This window comes from Xiphias gladius, chromosome 3 (genome assembly GCF_016859285.1).
Source record: "Xiphias gladius isolate SHS-SW01 ecotype Sanya breed wild chromosome 3, ASM1685928v1, whole genome shotgun sequence".
NCBI lineage: Eukaryota > Metazoa > Chordata > Actinopteri > Istiophoriformes > Xiphiidae > Xiphias > Xiphias gladius.
Window position 1 is genome coordinate 8,796,702 of NC_053402.1, and position 21,020 is coordinate 8,817,721.

At 42.8% G+C, this 21,020-nt stretch overlaps 3 protein-coding genes across 4 annotated transcripts; 2 read left to right on the top strand and 1 right to left on the bottom strand.

Moving 5' to 3' along the window:
* Nucleotides 1–51: 51 nt before the first annotated feature.
* Nucleotides 52–3,038, top strand: atf4b (activating transcription factor 4b). The gene is made up of 3 exons (XM_040154328.1): nt 52–236; nt 1,005–1,469; nt 1,608–3,038. Exons 2-3 carry the CDS (start codon nt 1,109–1,111, stop codon nt 2,612–2,614), a joined length of 1,368 nt encoding a protein of 455 aa, XP_040010262.1. The 5' UTR covers nt 52–236; nt 1,005–1,108; the 3' UTR covers nt 2,615–3,038.
* A 3,621-nt stretch (nt 3,039–6,659) lies between these two features.
* On the bottom strand, nt 6,660–13,513 carry si:dkey-110g7.8 (GTPase IMAP family member 8). 2 transcript variants are annotated; one of them, XM_040120797.1, is made up of 7 exons: nt 13,395–13,513; nt 12,196–12,332; nt 10,829–11,384; nt 9,533–9,630; nt 9,230–9,361; nt 8,316–8,906; nt 6,660–8,194 (listed from the first exon to the last, which is right to left on the bottom strand). In XM_040120797.1, the coding sequence occupies exons 2-7, from the start codon at nt 12,224–12,226 to the stop codon at nt 8,121–8,123; spliced, it is 1,482 nt and encodes a 493-aa protein (XP_039976731.1). In that variant the 5' UTR covers nt 12,227–12,332; nt 13,395–13,513; the 3' UTR covers nt 6,660–8,120. The 2 variants fall into 2 exon arrangements, with proteins under 2 accessions (XP_039976731.1, XP_039976722.1); XM_040120788.1 differs by having other exon boundaries at nt 13,231–13,513.
* Nucleotides 13,390–21,015, top strand: adsl (adenylosuccinate lyase). The gene is made up of 12 exons (XM_040120810.1): nt 13,390–13,855; nt 17,421–17,624; nt 17,866–17,910; nt 18,214–18,293; nt 18,449–18,620; nt 18,732–18,778; nt 18,947–19,037; nt 19,203–19,272; nt 19,508–19,655; nt 19,757–19,937; nt 20,419–20,595; nt 20,818–21,015. Exons 1-12 carry the CDS (start codon nt 13,712–13,714, stop codon nt 20,902–20,904), a joined length of 1,446 nt encoding a protein of 481 aa, XP_039976744.1. The 5' UTR covers nt 13,390–13,711; the 3' UTR covers nt 20,905–21,015.
* The last annotated feature ends 5 nt before the right edge of the window (nt 21,016–21,020 follow it).

Below are 21,020 nucleotides of genomic sequence, written 5' to 3' on the forward strand. Positions count from 1 at the left end.
GATAATGTGGGCACTGCGGAAGGATACCTCCAGTCCCTGCTTTAGCTCAATATTAGCACCGCGCCACAGCGTGCGCCATTTTCCTTTCCGAGGGACAAAAAACGAAGTAGCAGTATTGTCGGACATCGCTCAATTGGTCGAAATGGCAGTGTAAAAGTGTGCAGCGACCCAGCAGCAGCCAACAAAACAGTGCATCCAGCCAGTGCACTGAGTCACTTCTAATTCAGCAAAATGTCGTAAGTATTATTTTCACATCACTTGGTCGATGACAGCTGTCAGCTCTACAGTGCCGCGTGCACTAAACTAGATTTCGATAAATTTCTCTTTAGAGTTGTTTGACCATTTACAGTTAATTTGACTTATACTGGGTTTTCGAGTATTTGGATACAATGTCTTTTAATGAATATTAAGACAGGATTTGCCACTGGGATGACGTAACACGTGACATTAACATGTAATGTTACATTTTGTACTATTGGTTAAAATGGTCTCGCTACATTGTATCGATCTTAAAGCCCTGGACAGCCCGCGACACTTGTATCAAACTGGAGTGTTAAATTATCACGGCTGACTTTGCGTGCCAGCGTGGCAGACAGAAAATGGGTCTTTTCCTCTTTGTGTCAAAATGGCGGCGTGAGAACAAAAGTGTGACTGTTTTGTAGAGAGGGAGGGCGGCGGACTCTGACCTCGTTGAGAGACAGACCTACGTCAGAGTCTTGAGACTGTTAGCTGGGCGGAAACACGTGACGTGTAGCAGGTGCATTGCAGGGAGGGGGGCAGTGTCGTACCAAAATGGGAAAGGATTTGTCTGACCAGATCAGAATCCTTGTATTCATACCCAGTTTTTTTTTTTTTTTTTTTTTGGGCACACATGTAGTGCTGACAGTCTGAATTGTGAATCAACAAATGTTTTTGATGACGGGTATTAACTATAATCTATTTCTACAATATCGGTGTTCATATTTTCACCAAAAATGTCTTTCTCCCCCCCCCCCATTCCTCAGGTCCCACGTGGAAACCCTCATCACTGCTGCTTTCGACAGCATAAAAGAATTCGACGCTCTCCTAGCATCGTCACGCACTCCATTTGTGACCAACAACAGCCACTATGACCATGATGATGACAAACTCACAGTTTGGCCTGGAAGACATGGAGGCCCTTCTCTGGGGGCCTTCCTCTCTCATGGCTGACGCCATGGGCTCCCAATTCGATAACCCTGACCAAAAGGAACATCAGGAAGGAGGAGGAACCTCTCTGGAGGGAGACACTTCACCTGCGTCACCCCTCACCTCCTCATCACTGTCTTCTTCCTCCTCTCCTCCTCCCTTTTACTCTCCTCCTCCCTCGCCGCCAGCTGTCCTCCTCCCTGGGGACAAAGCCGGGAATGAGTCTGACCTGCTCTCCCTCCCGTGGTTGGGCCACCCCGGTCAGCTGAGATGTAGCCAGACAGTCTCAGATGACAGGAAAGGTGAATTTGATAACCAGAAATGTAACACTTCAGCACACTTAATAACATACTTGAAATAGTTTTAGATAACCATCTCATTAGTATAGACAACCAGCAATGGTGTTACTGAGTAATGTAGTGCCTCATTTGCTTCCACAGAGGAAACGTTTGGTGACCTGGACTGGATGGCTGAGAGGATGGATCTAAGCGAGTTTGACCTGGAGTCTCTGATTGGCTCCTGCAGTCCAACTGAAGACTCCCCCAGCTCTACAGAAGACCTCCTGGCCTCCCTAGATTGCCCCATGGAGCTTGACTCCCTCCCAATACCCACTCTCTCAACTCCTGCGGTTTTGAGTCCTCCCTCTGCTCCTCTTCAAAGTACACCGCCCCCTGCCCTTCCCGCTGTCTGTGAAGATGCCCCAGTTGTTACGGTCGATGACTCTGAATCCTACATTGATGGGCAGGAGGCCCCCTCCCCTCCCCCGTGTGTCGCAGAGCCACAAGAGGAGCTTGAAATCAAATCTGAGCCCGCTTCTCCTGACCCGGCCTCCCCCTTGGTTGATTCTCCTTCCTCCCCAGTCTACACCCTGGACTTGGGCAGTGAGGTAGACGTCTCAGAGAGCGAGGTGAAGCCAGTGTTAGCTGCTGTGGTCCCACAGGTCCCGAGACTTGTACTCTCCCTTTCACCAACCCGCATTGTCCTCGTGCTGGCTCCCAAACATGAAGTCGGTATCACCACCACTACTGTAACCACCACGTCAGAGGTCATTCACTCCTCCCCTCCTGCCTCCCCTCCACAAAGGTCCTCTCGAAGCAGACCATACCCAGAGTTCAAATACAAATCTAGCCCACCCTCTCCCAGTGCCACCAGTGTCAAAGTCAAGTCCCTCCGGGGTGCAAGTGGTGAAGAAAGGGTAGCTTTAAAGGCGCCAAAGGAAAAGAAACTAAAGAAGATGGAGCAGAATAAGACGGCTGCCACTCGTTACAGGCAGAAGAAGAGGGCTGAGCACGAAGCACTTACTGCAGAGCATGCACTGCTGGAGAGGAAGAACATGGAGCTGACTGAGAAAGCTGAATCCATGGCCAGGGAGATCCAGTACCTCAAAGAGCTGATGGAGGAGGTTCGTCTGGCCAGGATCAAAAAAGGTCTTAGTGCTGACCCCTAGAGGTTGGACCTAACTATGACAGATTAGATGTGTGTAATAGGAGGTGGACTATTGAAAAAAGTGGGCACAGCAGATTTTATTTTTAATGCAAACATTTATCAGTATAATATGTGTTCTGTCAACTCAACATGACTTGGATTCACAATCCAATAGAACTGTTTTGTCAGAATATCTCCTTTTTAAATACCTAATACTGGTATTAAATATATACAATAGTTTTGTCATGTTAAGAGTAATTGTATGGAAACAAGTATTTTCCATTCAGTATATCAACTTGTGTGCTGTTTCTTGCAATGTATGTAATTTTTTCTGATATCTGGACCTTAGTAACTTGCCAGGAAGTCTTTTTAAACTTTTTAAAACATGTATATTATAACCGGACCACCTGTATTATCAATCTCTTAATAAAGAGTCTTAAACCTAATTGCACTAGTTTGTTGTGATCACTTGTGGGCATGATGTTGGGAGAGAAATGTAGGCCAGTAAATACTAACGGCTTTTTTTCTTTCATCCATTGGGAGCTTCAATAGAATGGCTGTGTAAATGTATGCATCATCAAACTGTAGAAAGGTGTTTGTGAGAGTTTATGTATTTTTTGAATACATAAACTCACAAAAAATAAGTAAATACAACTCCAGCAAACTTGAAATGGTAATGCACTGTTACCTTTTATTTCATGAACTTAACAAAAAAACAAAACAAACAAAACTAACTGTGACGTGCAATGGTTTGGGCATGCTACTAAGTCAGCACATATCCAGGCTTGCAAATGCTTGTAGCAGCTAAGAGTCTTTCTATTACTGAAATAGGAATTTTGACCCACTTCCTACAAATCACTAAAGTTTCTGAGATATTTTTAGGCTGTCTTTTACACACAACATGTTTAAGGTCCACCCAGCATTCTGCCCTCTTATCTTTGCAATGTTTCCTGTGCCACTGAATGCCACACAACCGCAAAGGAGAGTATTCAGGTGTTGCTTTGCAGACTTAGTATGTTGACCATTGTGATGAGGTCGCAGGTAAGGTTTCCTTCTGATGACGACTCCAGGATTTAGACCCTGTTTGTGAATCAACGTGCTACAGTGGACTGATGCACCGCCACTCCTGTTTCAGCTAAACCTTCATGCAGCTCCTTTGTAGTCATATGGGGGCTTTGCTTTGCATTTCTGGCCCGCAGACGTGCAATTTTATCTGAAAGTTTTGTTGATCTTCCACTTGTCGTAACTTCCACAGTTTCCCTCTGATGCCATTTCTTAATGACATTTCAGACAGTGGAAATTTCAAGCTAGAAGCTTTTTGATATCTTTTTATATTCTGCCCTGCTGCAATTAGCTTCATTTTGGCTCCTCAGTCAGTGGTTTAGAAGAGCCCATAGGTGATGAGTGTTAACACAGTTTGAAGGCTCAGAGAATTTAGTAGCTCTGGAAATGTCATCAGCTGACAGTTCGGAATGACAAGTCTTGTCCTGACTTACAAGTCCTAACGAATGAAGTTCTGAGTGTTTTACAAGTAGCCCGAATGTTTGAAATTAGTTTATTTTTTCCTTTTTTAAGATAAAATATATATCATATATTATGAAGTAAAAAGTACCAATGCATTAATATTTGACTAAAGGCTAATTTTTTAATGTCTGTTTGCTGAAGGGGTTGTATTTACTTCTTTCGACTTCAAAAATCAAAATATGGAATTTGTCCATGGGGGGGCCAAACTTTTTCATGCCACTGTACCTGTAGTGTAAACTTCAGGTTTGCATCAGTAAAGCACGTTTATGACCTTTTTAGAGACTCTTTTCAGTCTGTTCAGAATGTAACCTTGTCCCAGACACAAAGAGTCTTTGTTCCCGGTCTGATAATACTTTACAATGAGCCTGTAGATGTCCCTCTGAGTGGAGCCTCTTTCAAACAAACAGGGAGGTGGAGGATAATGGAGCCCGCCTGACCAGCAGTGTGCTGTAGACACATGGGTGTTCAATCAACTGACAGTCATGTGAAGGTTAAAATGGCATTTTTCTACATACTAAGGACTCCATATACAATATTTCTTGTTTTTGTGTGTTTTCTCCCTCTGCTGTTTGCTAAACGAAGACACTTGTTTGTGTATTTAAAGGAAAACCTTCAGTATGTATTTGTCTTAACTGTGGGAGAATGGAAGAGCATGCGAGAAAGGAAAAAAAGAGAGTGCTGACTCATGCTGACCTAGGCACAGCTTGAATAATATTACCATGAAGAATGCGTACATACAGCCTGTAACTGGCCCTAGGTCTGCACACCATAATTGGTGAAGGCTTTCGTCCAGATAGCTTAGGGACAATCTATATATGGAGGCAGGCCAAAGTCAAGATGGTGCAGAACTACTTACAAGAGGAAAAACATTCCCTCCAGAAAACAATGGGCTATTTCTCTGTGGATGCTGCCTATGTAAATGCCCTCATTTCACATGGAACATTTGACTTAAGATGGCTAGAGCGTTATTTCAACATTAAAACTTTGAGAATTATATTGAACTCGCGCAGTAAGAGGTTTATATTGGGATGAAACATGGACACATTTGAGTTTATATACAGTGGATTTACCTTCCACTATTATACTGCCATCGAAGTGCTTTATTTTGGAGCAAAGAGGGATAATCAAGATTAATACTTTCTTAACAACATATTCATGAAGGGCCTAATCTTCTTTTCCACATTTAGAATTGGGTTATACATAGTGACATACAGTATAAATGGTAACCGGACCAGATTTATCAGCTAAGACCAATAAAACCCTGCAAAAAGAAAGCAGGAGACTTTCTTGTTTTTTGAAAAGTCAAAGATTGTGACCATAAATGGATTTCAAAAGAACAAAAATTCTAAAAACCCTCAGTCTAGAATCTGTGTATGATGGCAAATCTGCTTGCCACAGTGCCACCTAGTGACAATACTGCACAATTAATACTTCCTCCCCAGAGTAGTCTACTCAGCATGTCTGAATAAAGATGCTTTTTGTCTTCTAGGATCGTATTGCAGTCCATCGATGAGAACAAAATCCATGACAGACTGAAGAAAATAGTTAAATAATGAGATGAAAGCCAAATGTACACAACAATATATCCACATATTTTATTGTTGTCTGGGGATGAACAAAGTACTGATGATGCAATCACCGTGTAGGATGGACCATACAGGAAGTAATGTCACTTTGGCTACAGTAAATTGGTACACAGTGCAAAATGCTTCGCTAAAAGCCTACAATGTAACATATTTTACACTGTAAATATACACAGCTTATACAATATATTCACAGGTGGAGTGGGACTAAGACTCTGAATGATATCTGAAACATCATCATATCAATTTGTAAAGTCATGCTTGTCACACTAAGTGTTGCTGAAGCCTACATCACTAGATGAAGCACAAGTGCCTGTAAAGCTTAGAGGAAGCAGTGTCATAGTTTCTTTAATAGGCTACATCATTTGTATAAAATCAAAATTTTACAGCATGGCAGTGGTATTGGTCACATACTGTACAGTCCAGACCATAAGTATTTGGACAAATATACATTAAAAAAATTTTTTTTTGTTCTTCAGGCTCTCAGCATGCTCACTTTTAATATTGATCTAAACCCTTTCAAATTAAAGATGAGACTTGGCACTTTAATGCTGTATCTGTCATTTTATTTCTAACTGAATGTGCTGACACATAGAGCCTGAAGAATGAAAAATGTGTAACTATCCAAATACTTATGGCCTGGACTGTATATACTTACTTATATACTTATTTTTTATCTTTCAGAAAGCAAAGTCTCTTTTTTCCACTTTTTTCTTGTATTTTCTTGCAGTTGTAAAGGTAGAGGTGGTGGTGGTAGTTGTGATGTCAGACCAGAAATTCACATAGACCTGCTCAAGCAAGAGTCACAGCAATAAGAAGTGAGGTTGCCTTCAACTCTATAGGCACTCATGTATCTGCATGCAGTGTCTTAACATGCCTCTGAGAGCTGAATATATATATATATATATATATATATATATATATATATATATATTCTATTTTTTCAAAATATCAGTTTAAATGACAGGAACAGATGTCTCAAGGATGTAGAAAAAGGTATTAAAAGCCCTATGTGAGCTTGAATGGTTCATGAGGTTATGTTGTTTCTGTAGCAGGCGAAAGCTTGATGTAGCCTGTAGGATACTGCCCTGCTGCAGGGCTGTACTCCCACTCTCACGCTTTGATGCTGAGGCACATAGCTGAATCTACCTTGTCGGTAAATGCACCGGATGCATGACCACAAAAAACGAAGCAGAGCCAGCCCAAGTTGCTCCACAGGGATCTGAGACCGCACATAGTTTCATTACAGCCTTTCCTAAATGTTATTAGGGCTCCCCTTGAGCATGAATGCTTTGGCAAAGGTGGGATAAAAATATATATTTACCACTTTAGATGGTTTCAGTAAATTTTTTCGCACAAGAGAACCAAAGTAACCAATTACAACCAAAGTGCAAAGACTGACTCCTTTTTAGTTTCAGCAAACTAAAGCAAATACTCACAGAAAAACTCCAATTTGAAATTAATATGTGACTCACGTCTGCAGTTTTGCAATCAGCATTAACGAGTGTTTCTGTAAATTAGCCAGATTTTGCCCTGGAGGAATCAATTCAACCCTGACTTCCTGAGCTAAACCAATCAAATGTTGATGAAGAAAATTTTAATATTGCTCTAATGAGAGATCAGGAAGTTACCACATTTCATGTCTGAAGGTATACTTTTATGTTACTGGAGTGCACAAAGTCAAGATTCTCACGACTTTTTTGCTTTACATTGGTGAATACATATTCCAATATACATTATTATCTTTTGTTGTTTGGCACATGATGCAGAAAGGGATAACTATACTGTAAAATCCATCTAAAACTTATATAAGACAAGCATAGAAACATTCCTCTTAGTCTTCCAATAACCAAGATTGACTAACTTGCTGCAGACATGACCCCTACCCCCAAATCTACCAGGTCATGATCATGTTATCTTCTTCATACCCCTTTTTGTTTTCATTTACGCTTTCAACTTGTAATACAAATCTTATCAGTGCAGTCTGAACATAGAGTTACAATGACGAGTAATTCTTTACTCTGCAGAGCTGAAACAGGGTCTCTTTAGCAGTAGGTAATTTCTGTGAACGAGCTCATGAGCAGGGGATTCTGGTCCCGTGAAGCAAAAGCAGAATAATTTTCCTACTCTTGGGTTTGAGGGGACTGTTTTGAACATTTAGTCTCAGACGTGGTTATTCACTGCACAATCAGTCCAAGTCGAGCTTTGCTCGGTGATCAGTGAGTTTGGTCTTTTCATTTCTAACAAAGAGCTACTTGTGACGAAATTCCTGTTCCAACAACGTTTGTTTTCCCTAAAGCTCCTCAGAGTTGGAAAGGGATAGCTAGATGAGGTTTAAGTTACATGAGGTTATGTTTGGGCCTACTGGAGACCCAGAACACGGATAAAAAGCTGGACGGCTTTCCTTTTAGTGCGATTGTATCACTGCAGCTGGCATCCTCGACAGTCATCCTCAGGCTCAGTGTTGTCAGAAGAGTAAGAGCTCTCCTCGCTCACTGTCAAATGCAACACAGATATATTAGACAGATGTGTAATTTGCAGTTTTGACGTTTAGACACACAATCTAAACAATAATTAACTTTGCAAAATATATATGAAAATAAAATTGTGACTTACACCACTCTGTCTGAATGGGGAGGAAGGCCTTATCACCGTTCTCCCTAATCATCTCCTCTATCTTATCCAGTAGGACTGACACACTCCTATCTTTGCCAGGGGTCTTACTGTCCAGGACGTGGTAATAGTTTCCACAGTATTCAAGTAGTCTTTGCAGCTCCCGCCCCCCTCTGAGAATGTGCTCTTCAATGGGCGTGCGGCCCAGCCAATCACCACAGCTGAAGAGCACCATGGTGTGGAGACACGCGCTGTCACCAAACAGAGTCTCTATGTGAGCCAGGAGTGTTCGCCTCTTCCTGGCCGTGAGGGACGAAACAACGGGCAGGACCAGCAGCAGGGTGTGGGGTCCCGGTCGCAGGAGGGCAGCTCCGCGCTGGGACTCCTGGCGGATGCGCTTCGGGGTTCGCCTAACTGAGAACCAGTCCCACCCTGGGGTGTCGACGATAGTGACCCGACGGCCAGATACGAGTGCCTGCCTCCTGAGGCACAGCTCCGTCTCCTGGCCCGACTCAAAGTACCGCCGGCCCAGGATGGAGTTCCCCACCGAGCTCTTTCCAACGCCCTTCCAGCCCAACAACAGCAACCTCAATTCTGTACACCCAGAGGACAGAGACAGTGAAACAGATGAAGAAAGAAACAGGTGAAGAAATAAGGAATGGAGAGAAAAAGAGAAGCCATTAGGAATAAAAGTACAGAAAAAGAAAAACAATATTGAATGACCAGTAATGATTAAGTTATTTCCCAGAACACCAGTTCTTTTCAATCATCTCTCTTCTTCATTGCATGACTCATTCAGTTATAACACACACACACACACACACACACACACACACACACACACACACACACACACACACACACACACACACACACACACACACACACACACACACACACACACAGCTCCCTCACACCTCTGGGAGGTCCTCCGATCATCTGCTCCCTCTGTCTGGCATGCTCCTCCATCCTCATCCTCTCTTCCTCCAGAGCTCTCCTGGCCTGCTCTTCCTCCAGTAAAATCAGCTCATTCACCTCAAAGTACCAGCCTGCATAACAGCAACAATTACGTATTCACTGATTCCTATTCCTATTCCTATTCCTTAATAATGCAATAATCACAAGACAGACGCTGCAGAAATGACGCTCAGCATAACGCATCATCATTTAAAGCATCGCAGCACACAAAGCAAAAATAGTGCTAAATGTGAAAAACCAACCTTGGTTGTCAGTGATCATTTCCTCCACCTTTTCCATCAGCTCGGGTACCTGTGTGTTATCCTCTGTCTCTTTCCTAGTATTATCAAAGGCGTGGTACCTGCAGGTAGACAAACCCCTTATTAAAGGTGCACTTCATCAATTTTGGCATGCTGTTCAGTTTACTCATCATGAGGAGTCCTGGTTAACCTGTTACAACTGTTGTATAATGTCTTCATTGAGCTTTCCGAAATTTGAAAATAATAACCCTGATGAGGTCATATTGATGTCACTGGGGTTATGCTGGCTTGGGCTTGAGACTCAAAAATTTTAACAGAAAGTCTACATTATGAACTAGGGCAGTGGAGAACGAAAGATGTTGGTATTTAGGAGGCACGGGAGTCTAATGAAAGACACTATCAAGGGCGCACAATGTAGGATCTAATCTTTCTGCAGCTTAGCTTGCAGCTTTTGAGCCCCGTAATTCTATAGACGTGCAGTACCAAATCTCTGGAGTACCCCATTAATGAATGCAAACAATAAGGGTTTAAAAGAGAAGATGTGTACATACATGGATGCAGAAGTTACTTTGTGAAAAGAGTTTTTGCCAATTTAGCATTGCACTCCTATAACATAGTGGACACACGATGAACAGTGTATAAATATATAAAAGTATAAAAAAATGTATGCATCAGAATCTGAGATATCGTTTGTTGTATTCAATGCTTCCTCGTCAGAACCTGGTGCCTACATTACCAACAGTCCAACTTGACCACTGACAGTTGGGTCGGAGATTTGGGTGTGTTAGTAGCTAGAAGCAGCTAATTTAGCCTTGACCTGATAGCCTAGAGCAGAGATGAGGAGCAGCTACAGAGGTCTGGTTGGTCCCGTCTTTCTAAGGCCACACCTCCAGATTTGATTTCATTTTCAAACTTGCAAGTCTTCCGCCCCAACCAACACTGACTCAAGTGACATCACTTGAGGCCGTATATCCGACTTTGCACAGCTCCCTCTGAAGCCACAAAAGGTTATATGCAACTTTTTTTTTAACGTACAGTATGCAGTAGTACTCAGCATGACCTGTAAACACACTGTGCTGCGTAAAACTGGTGTATTTCCTCTTTAAGTTGTCTAGTGAACTGCTGCTGTACTGTTGCTCCAACCACAAGATCCAGCAATTATTTGTGATTTTTCTGGTTGCACAGCAGAAACAAAGACCTGACACAGACAACAACGCAGGGAGTTGATGTTCCTTTGCTTAGAGCAGGCTTGTACAAAATCAAACAGAGAAGAGAGAGGGAGAAAAACAGACATCATACCTGCTTCCACATCTCTCCACCAGCCACTGCAGGGCCTCTCCAGTGTTTGCTATGTGCTCCTCAATGAAGACACCTTTGGGCAGCTTTTCCAACCCCGTAAAGAGCACCATGGAGTACCTCCAGGTCCCTCCACCCAGGGCCCCTAGTTGCTCCTCTGCAGCCCTCCTTTGGGTATCAGTGAAGGGCTGAGTGACTGACACAACCAGCAGTATAGCGTGGGGTCCAGGAGGGCAGAGAATGGCCCCCATGCACGGCCCCTCGCTGTCCAAGCTCGGGGGAGGCCGTGGCAGGCTGTCCGACTCGGCGCCGACGTTGTCGTTGTTGTCGGCTTCGGCGTCATCCTCTTGGTCAGTGGGGATTGCCCACGGAGGGGTGTCAACCACGGTGACACGTCGGCCGTAGATCTCCGTCTGGCCCACGTTGCTGTGAGTTGTCTCTGTCCCAGCTTCAAAGACCTCATCCCCCAGGATGGTGTTGGCAGTGGAGGTCTTACCAGACTGTGGGCCCCCTAGGATCAGCAGTCTGCGCTCAGGGGGGTGGCGGACCCTGGGGTCACCTGTTGAAACACAGACAGACTAGACAGAAGTTCCTTACGAGGATGGGTTTGTTGAATTTATTTCCACAGTGCTATGTGAAGCACAGCAGTTGGGCCTCAGAGGAAATGATCTTTATGCTTTATTCTGTTTTAATCCCGTTTCGTCTTGTCCCCAAAGTGCGTTTTGGAGATGAGGACATGTCTGCATTTTTTCCACAGCAATATATGTCCTGCTCATGCAGTCTCCTCCCTTCTTTCTGTCCTCACTTTGTAGATTCCCTATGTGTCGTCTTCGTATCTGAGCTCCTTGCTACCTTATACCTATTCTCTTTCATAGCCTCCTCTTTCATTCTTGTCCTAATGCCCTTCTCTCCCCCAAACCCATCTCCCAGCACACTCCTCTTTGTCTTCCTCTCTCCTTAGCCTTTGGAAAAATTAGGTCAGAAAGGAGGAACCTTGGACTTCTTCCAGAGAGAATAGTGTGTGGACAGAATATGATCCACGTTGAGTAAAAGTTACAAAAAGGCATCACAGTGAAATACGAATGGCAAGAGGAATGATGTCTTTGCTCTGAGCATGACAAGAGGAGAGGATGTAGTGGGAGGAGAAGGAAGTTTATTTATTTACTCGCTGCTGACACATTACATCTGAGCTGCTAAACACAGGAAGTTGTCTCAAGCAACAGTTTCTCACTATACTGTACTGTCACCATATGTTTGGTCCTAATATGAAATGGCTGTTAGAGTTCACCTGGGACGCTGGCTGAGTGTATGAAGGGTGATGATGGGGAACCTGCAGTGAGGTGTGCTGCAAAGAATGAAAACCCACTTACCAGTGTCAGAGGCAGAGGACACAGCAGCCATCTTGTGTGTAGAACCTCTGGCTTCCTCCTCCTCAGCCCCCCTCCTCCTTCTCCTTCTTGCCTCCACGGTGGTTTCCTCCAGATCCCTCTTCAGAAAGCAACGGATCCTAAGTGGCGTGCAAAAGGGTGGCAGCTCAAATGCTTCTTGGCTCTCCCTTTCACCCTAACCCTCATTCTACTGCAGTGTAACTCACTCTATATTCTGTTCTCTCTGTCTACCACTGCCTCCCTTCCTGTCGTCATACCCCCTCTGCCATTCAACCGCTCCCACTTTTTTAAAAACTATTCTTCCACACCCCCCTACCCTACTATGGCTCGTTTCCGTCCTTTTCTCTTTATCCTCTCTCCCCTTCTCCTCGTCTTCCAGCGCTCCTTCTTTTGTCTTATTTATCTGTCTGAGCAGAGGGGAAAGATTGTGCAATGCAGGAGGCTGGAAGCCAAATCCACCCCTGCTGCAGCAGCTCCAGGAAGATGTCTCTTCATTTTTTTTTTTTGGTGGCAAAACAGAGTAAGCTGTTCCTCCCACTCGCTTGTATCACACAGCAGCAGCAGCAGCAGCAGTAGCAGCAGTGTTACACTGTATGCAGACTGCAGTCAGGGGGACAGATAGAAAGATGGATAGACAGAGAGAGAGAGGGAGAAAAGAGAGAGAGAGAGAGAGAGAGAGAGAGAGAGGGAGCCCTCTGTTCTCTTTACAGCTGGATGTGTTCCCCAGCTGCTGCATCACGCAAACACAACTATTTATATGATGCTTGCAGACACAGAAATATTGTGAGGCAGTGAGGACATGCATACTGCATGAATAAATTTAAATATTGATGTAAGACATGCAGCCACAGCTTACATAATACATAAAAGCTCCTATAAATAGCAGATGACTGTGAGACGGTATCTAGTTGAACTGAATTCAAAGCACTGTCACCTTAGTGTGAATAAATTCTGAAGGATACATCATGTGTGGTAGAAAAAAAAATCATATAAATCACCCTGAATGACTGAGCTCACCCTTGACTCCTGAACAGGTTAATTATGTTCGCTATATGGCGAGACACAATCACGGACCCAGGGGAAGTCACGTAAGACAGAGGGTTTAAAAACAACATTCGCTGCATGTATTTTGAAGAAGGAAATAACGACATTGATACATTTTGTCACGTTTGTTGGCGTACTTTTATGTGTTGTAGCAGTTGTAACGCTCTAGTGTCGCGGCTATTTAGGAAAAAAAAAGAAAAAAGAACTGAAGCGCAATTAAATTGTGACATGTTCGCCGCTCTCTGCCGTACACTGTTAGAAGTGTGACATTCAGACCTCACGCCGTACGCCGACCTGGGATGTCGTAAAAACTCGCTGCCTTGTCCATGTGATGCTACCAAGCTGAAGTCGGTGCGGCTACTTGAGAAGCTAGTGTGTATGTATGTATGTATGTATGAGAAGGTGCCGGGCAGACCTGTATTTTTTTTAGCGGACACCCCCGGGTCTTACAAACATGGAGGCAGCCGACGAGTTCATGAAGTACCGCTCTCCGCTGGTGTCCAGATATGCCAGCAAAGAAATGGCCTACAACTTCAGTGACAGGAAGAAATTCACAACCTGGAGAAAGCTGTGGATCTACCTGGCTAAAGCTGAGAAGGTTTGACACACTTGTAGCAACCATAGCCTGTGTCTTTGCTATTATTGTATACATACATGCACTTTTCCTTTACAAGTCTTATGAACTAAAGTTTGCGACCTTCAGAGAGCCCTATCAAGTTCCCTGCTCTAATTTTAGTTTTGAGGAGGACCCCAGCAGCACTTCAGAGCTGCATGCATGGTTGTCAGGTCCTGAAGTAAACACAGTTATGTCTACTCCTTGTAACCAGTTTCAGGCCAAGGGGAGTTTTATTTCAGTAAAATATTTTAGACAAAATAAAATTCTTCCTATTATTTTCTCCTAATCGATTAATCGCTTTGACTGTAAAATGGCAGAAAATAGTAAAAAAAAAAAAAAAAATCAATATAAATCATATAAAACAGATAAAATCTTCAGTTTCTCACATTGGAGAAGGTGGAAATGGTGATTGTTTGGCATTTATGGTTGACAAACGACTGAAATTATTATCATTATCATCAAAAAAAGTTGTCAATTAATCTTCTGTCAATTGACTTATCATCAGTCAACTGAACAGTTTAGCTCTTATGCACATACTATGTTAATCAAAATGGTTGCTGATCAAAGCCCAAAAGTTATACTGTCCTGCATTTAGACAGTTTTCCCATTGATACCACGTGTAACAAATACTGTGAGGTTTACACTATGATAACATAGTATCAACAGACACAAAATTTTACGCAAAATCCAGAGGCAACAGTGCAACAAACCTCCATCTTTTCCCACTTATGTAGCTTTCAGTTGGATGTATTTGGTTTCCTTGGAGACTCTGGGATCTTAGCTAGAAGAAATTTCCACGGGTTTGAACAATGCATAGCATGAGTCTGTAATGATGGCTTCAGGGGTTATGAGATAATACTCTCTGAAATATAGCAGTGCTCTTGACATTTAGCTCCAAAACCGAACCACTATTTGATGCCTTTAAGGTCCCCCAGCCTATAGTTACACACACGGGGGTCAAGGTTTTCATCGAAAAGACACACGGTATGTTTAATCGAGCAGAATTTCATAGTTGCTGATGATTTCAACAGACATTTATTAACTAACCCTGCAATTCTTACATTTCCTCAAAGTGATTTTTGCATTTGTCATATGGGGGGGGGGGTTAACTGTTGACAGACCCTCTATCACATGCATCGCCTCACATGACCTGTTAAACAGACACATGCACACACAATAATCAGAGCTGATCAGAGTCCATCTTTTCTACTTTTCCTGTGGGTTGACGTGTTCTCCATGGGGTTAGCTTTGCTACAGTTTGTCTGTGCAGAGAGAGTCAGGCCTGTGGCTGCCAATGTGTGGTTTGTGTGTGAAAATAGCATGCAGAGAATGTCACAGGAACAGGAAGCTACCTCCTGAGAGGCTGTGTTACACCAGCCTAAGCCTAGCCCAGCCTGCTCTGTTTCCTTTTTGGTGTTTTGGCCTCAAAACTATTTATATTTTCTGTCATGAGATTTGTTGTGTTGAGTCACTATTTACTTGCAATTGGTCTGCCTGCAGACTGAACTTTGACATTGCAGGGTTTGACCTCATTTGGTCTTGAACTGTGTTTTAACATGAAGGGAGAGAGGTATTTTCAGCGGTTTGGACGAATATCTCAATTAAACCGTTCAGTGGTCCGATCATATGACTGCCCTATCCCAATAGAGAAAACTCCAATTTAATCAGGACACTGAGTGTCTTCTCACGAGGACAGCACATGCCCATCAAGGCTTTTGAAAAGACAGAAAAGATAACTAACGTCATCAGCAGGCTGTTTATCCTCTGTTCAACCATCTGAGAGAGTGATATTTTTAAATATCCTTTCTCTTAACAGAAAAGCCAGTATTACAAGAGCAGAAATAAAACGTGGGGTCCAAAAGTAAAGACCACATTTCATGGAAAACTGGAAATAATCGGAAAGTTTTGATTCTGAATACATTCCAAAAACACAAGAAGTTATGTCATGTAAAATAAAGAAGAAATATTTAAGATTCTGCACTATTTTTAGATCAGTAATCAAATGTAAGCAAGTTTGGGGCATTGACCAACTTTTTACAGAAGGTCAGATTTCCTAGAGTTGAATTCCTTCCATTTAAGCATGCAATCAGATGACACTCAGGTGGATCTGATCTACTCATCAGTTCAAGTAAGTCAAAAGCTGGTCTCAGAGGATGAGTAGCAGTTTCTAAACCACTTATCAGGAGGGTAAACAAGGCCAAACGCTTGGGATGGGATAAGAAATACCAGCATTTCCCAGTGGATGAATGGGGGAAAAAAATCGTTTTTACTGATGAATCCAAGGTGGAGACTTATGGCAGTAACATAAGGGTATATGTTAGGAGACGAACAGGGAAAATTATGCCAAATTGTATCAAACCAACAGTGAAATGTGGTGGGAATATTCAAGTCTGGGGGTGTTGGACACATGCACCGAATTGACTACACCCTGACCAAGGAGAAGTACCACTCCATTCTTCAAAGACATGCTATACGATCTGGTCTGCATCTCTGTGGAGAAGGATTCATATTGCAGCAGAAAAATGACCACAAACACACCTCAAAGCTTTGCAATAACTACTTGAAGACCAAAGAAAACCAAGTTGTCCTGACTGTCATGGACTGTCCACAGTCACCAGACCTCAACCCCATTGATCATTTATGGAGGCACTTGTGGACTGAGAAAGCCAAGCTTTCTGTGACATCACAAGCAGCTCTTGGGAACATTGTCAGATGATGCTGGGAAAACATGGGTCATGAAGTTATGCACAAAGTTGTGGAGTTCATGCTTTCATTTAAGCAAAGGGGGGGACATACCATATACTAAGATATACTGAAATTCAATTACATTTTTCAAAGATTCAACTTTTCACTCACATTATTAAGATGGTATTATAATTGTAATGAAAAAAAGCAGTATTACATTCGAAACAAATGCAAAATAGAAGCATGTTCACAAGTGGTCTTACACTTTTGGACCCCACTCTACTTGTATCCACTCTTACATGCATTTTATTTATTAATAGTTGGTCAACAGAAGATTAATCGGCAACTATTTTTATAATTAATTGCGTATGTTATTTTTTTAAGTAAAAAATAAAAGCATTTTGTTGTTTAAGCTTCTAAAATATGAAAATATTCTGCTTGTCCTTGTCTTAACATTATAGCACATTACATATTTTTGAGTTTTGGAACGTTGGTTGGACAAAACAAGACATTTGATGACATCAACTTGGGCTTTAGATCATTGTGATAGGTATTTTTGTTTTCTGATGTTTCATAGATCAAATGATTAATCAAGGGAATAATCAGCTTCGAAAATAATTGTTAGTCATAGCCTTACTGGAAATACAATATTTTTAAGAACAAATATAAGCATGATCTTTACACTCCAATGTGATTATCTTAGGATGGACATAATGATATAGAACATTTCCAGTGTTATAAACTTTATACCCTTTTATTAAAAATGTTGAACCAATAAATTTAATTGTAACTTCACAAGTTCCCTTGTGGGAAGTCGTCTTCTCTCTCACTGTTACTCTTTTTTCATCGTTCTCCTCCTCAGGGTTTGGGTCTGCCCATCACAGATGCCCAGATCCTGGAAATGGAGAGCCATGCTGAGGACATTGACTTTGTCATGGCAGCTGAAGAAGAGCGTAAACTCCGGCATGATGTGATGGCTCATGTCCACACCTTCGCACACTGCTGCCCCACTGCTGCTCCCATCATCCACCTCGGAGCCACCTCTTGCTATGTCGGAGACAACACTGTAATTATGATGCATATTGAATACACAGCTATAGCCTGATTTATTAATTTGATGACATGAACAGTAATCCAATATTGTTTCTCCAACTCGTCCTGTATGTGTGAAAGTTTTCAGCAGTGCTAAAGTTGTGCAACAACTCAAAACGTAATATTACAATGGGATTGTTTGTGTACTTTCTCAGGTACAAAGTGCTTGTCTTTAAAGGTTTTCATGTTCTCTGAGTCGTGTCTTTCTTCCTCAGGATCTGATTATGCTGCGTGACGGATTTGACATTCTCTTGCCTAAGGTGAGGCTCAGCTGGTTGCCAGAAAATGTGCACAACCATCCAGTGATGCATCTGTGAAATCAGTGGAAATAGGGGCATAGTAACTCGGTGTTTCTGTATGGCTCAGCTGTTCACTAACAAGTCAGCAGTGTAGAAAAAAAAATCCTCTTTTTTTTTTTCTTTTCTTTTTTTTTTGGGCAATGTTTTGACACAAAAAAACCAAACCAAAAATAAGCCTAACATGCAAGGGTTGTATAGGCATGAGTAATAACAGTGTATTATGCAATAATTCAGTGCCAAAAGCCTTTGTTTTGATTTCCACAGCTGGCCAGAGTCATTGACAGACTGGCAAACTTTGCAGAGAATTATGCCGACCTCCCCACGCTTGGCTTCACACACTACCAGTGAGTCTGAATACAGCTGCACTTCTCTGAGGGCCCTCTCATCACATGCATTCTATTTGCAGTGTTTCCATGTGTCTTCATCAGTTTGCTTTGGGCTCCATCTCTGAGGCCTGATTTTTCTAACTAACAGCGCCTCATGCCGGCTCTCTCTACAGGCCTGCCCAGTTGACCACAGTTGGGAAGCGAGCGTGTCTGTGGCTGCAGGATTTGGCCATGGACATGCGGAACCTCCAGAGAGCCCGTGATGATCTACGTTTCAGGGGCGTCAAGGGGACCACTGGGACCCAGGCCAGCTTCCTGCAGCTCTTTCAGGGGGACCATGACAAGGTATAAATCATCTTCAGTTTGATTTAAATTAAGAATTTATTCATTTAGCAATTTTGTCTCCTGATCTACTTAATTGAACCAATTTGTATGTTTCATGCTTTCTTCCACCAGGTGGAAGAGCTTGACAGGATGGTGACCGAGATGGCTGGCTTCAAAAAGTAAGCTCTATACTATAAAGAATGCCTCTTGCTCTTTACAGTATTCAGTAGAATCAAATCTGTTCTCTTAGTATAATGGACGAAATAAAATGAGGGTGGTGGAATTTAGCAGGTTAATGAGACTTGCTTTGTTATTAGTCCTCATGGTATTGTCCCCATCTTACCCAGAGCCTACCTGGTGACTGGCCAGACATACAGTCGTAAGGTGGACATAGATTGTCTGTCCAACCTGGCCAGTTTGGGAGCTACTGTTCACAAGGTAAGGCTGCAAAAGCTGGAGACACATAGACAAATGTCTCCATTTAGTGGTGTTTTAATGGAAGTTGGGTTATCTGTACAGCACTGTGATAACCCTGCTCCTTTTACCTTGAACATTTCCCATGAACTTGCTGAAGCTCATTTTTGATGCATTCGTCGACTGTAGATCTGTACAGACATCCGCCTGCTCGCCAACCTGAAGGAGATTGAGGAGCCTTTTGAGAAAGAGCAGATCGGTATGTTCACTCATTGCTTAACCTTATACTGAATACAGTGGCAAGAAAAAGTAAGTGAACCTTTAGGTACAATAATGAACAAATACAATCTGTTTTAACTAATAACACTAATAACACACAAATCATTGGATTGTTGTTGTCCGTATTGAATACATCATTTAGTACAGAAAACATCTGATGTGAACCACAGCTCTCAAAAAAGAGATATCAGCATGACGTTCTCCTACCCATCCAGGGTCCAGTGCCATGCCTTACAAGAGGAACCCCATGCGTGCTGAGCGTTGCTGCAGCTTGGCCCGACATCTGGTGGCGCTGATTGCCGACCCGCTGCAGACAGCCGCGGTACAGTGGCTGGAGAGGACGCTGGACGACAGCGCTAACAGGTCAGCAACCCTAGACACACACACATTTATTATTATTATTTTTTTTTTGCAATTTCTTTTTCCTGGTTCCTATGCTCTTCTACATACTGACCTCATTGCAGGAGGATCTCCCTGCCCGAGTCCTTCCTCACAGCGGACATCATTCTCAGCACTCTGCAGAACATCACAGAGGGACTGGTGGTGTACCCCAAAGTCATTGAGAGACACATCCGCCATGAGCTTCCCTTCATGGCCACAGAGAACATCATTATGGCCATGGTGAAGGCTGGAGGAAACAGACAGGTAGGAGGAGGAAGCACTCTGCGAGGGATACCGCTCAGTGAGCAAGCCAGCATTGACAGAATAAATCAAGATCTGATCATAGAGCAATAATTCATTTATTCTGCTGGAGAGAGAACTGACTTAACAGAAAATGAAAGTGGCAACCAGAAACAGGTCTGGTTGCCACTGTCTTGAACCTTAAACCACTGTTTCAAATGTTTCCTGGTCTTTGAAAAAAAAAAAAAGGAAGATTTTTGATTTCCCGAATTAAGAGATAATATTTTTTTGGCACCAACTATTCTCACCAATTAAATTGATTAAAAACCAACAAAATTGACTGTCTCCTCCTTTGTGTGATCTTTTGATCTTCAAATAACAGTACGTGATAACACACTTAGACGTCTTCCCTGCTGTCATAAAAAGTGTTGCACGAACCAGCCATCAAATCACAAATCAGCGCCAAGTGTATTCAGATCAAGTTTGTACTGAATATGTCCTTCAGGACTGCCACGAGAAGATCCGTGTTCTGTCCCAGGAGGCAGCGGCAGTGGTCAAACAGGAGGGGGGCGATAACGACCTTCTGGCCAGAGTCCAACGAGACCCCTACTTTGCCCCCATCCTGGGGCAGCTGGACGCCCTGCTGGACCCCAAGACCTTTATTGGGCGTGCTCCGCAGCAGGTACAACATCAACAGTCCCTCATCTCTTTCCTAGACGGCTTCTCTGCCATTATAAGTGTGGTTACTTTTGAGTATGTGTAAACTTAATATATTCACGTGCAAGCATCCTGTTTTTTTTTTTTTTTTTTGTTGTTTTTTTTTGTTTTTTTTTCTCATGGGCATGTGTAACATACTCTGCTCTTTCTTTTCTTTGCTTCTGCTATGTACTCCCCTTTTTTTCAGGTGGCCAGGTTCCTGGCTGAGGAAGTCCATCCCCTGCTGGAGCCATTCAAGGCTAAGATGGATGTCAAGATTGAGCTTGAGCTCTGACGCATGCACACTGACTTGCACACAAGCCAAGAGAAAGAGACTTCATCCTGGTGTGCGGCCGTGGTGAATGCTGCACTGTACCTAAATAAAGAACAGTTGTTAAATTAATTTTTCTT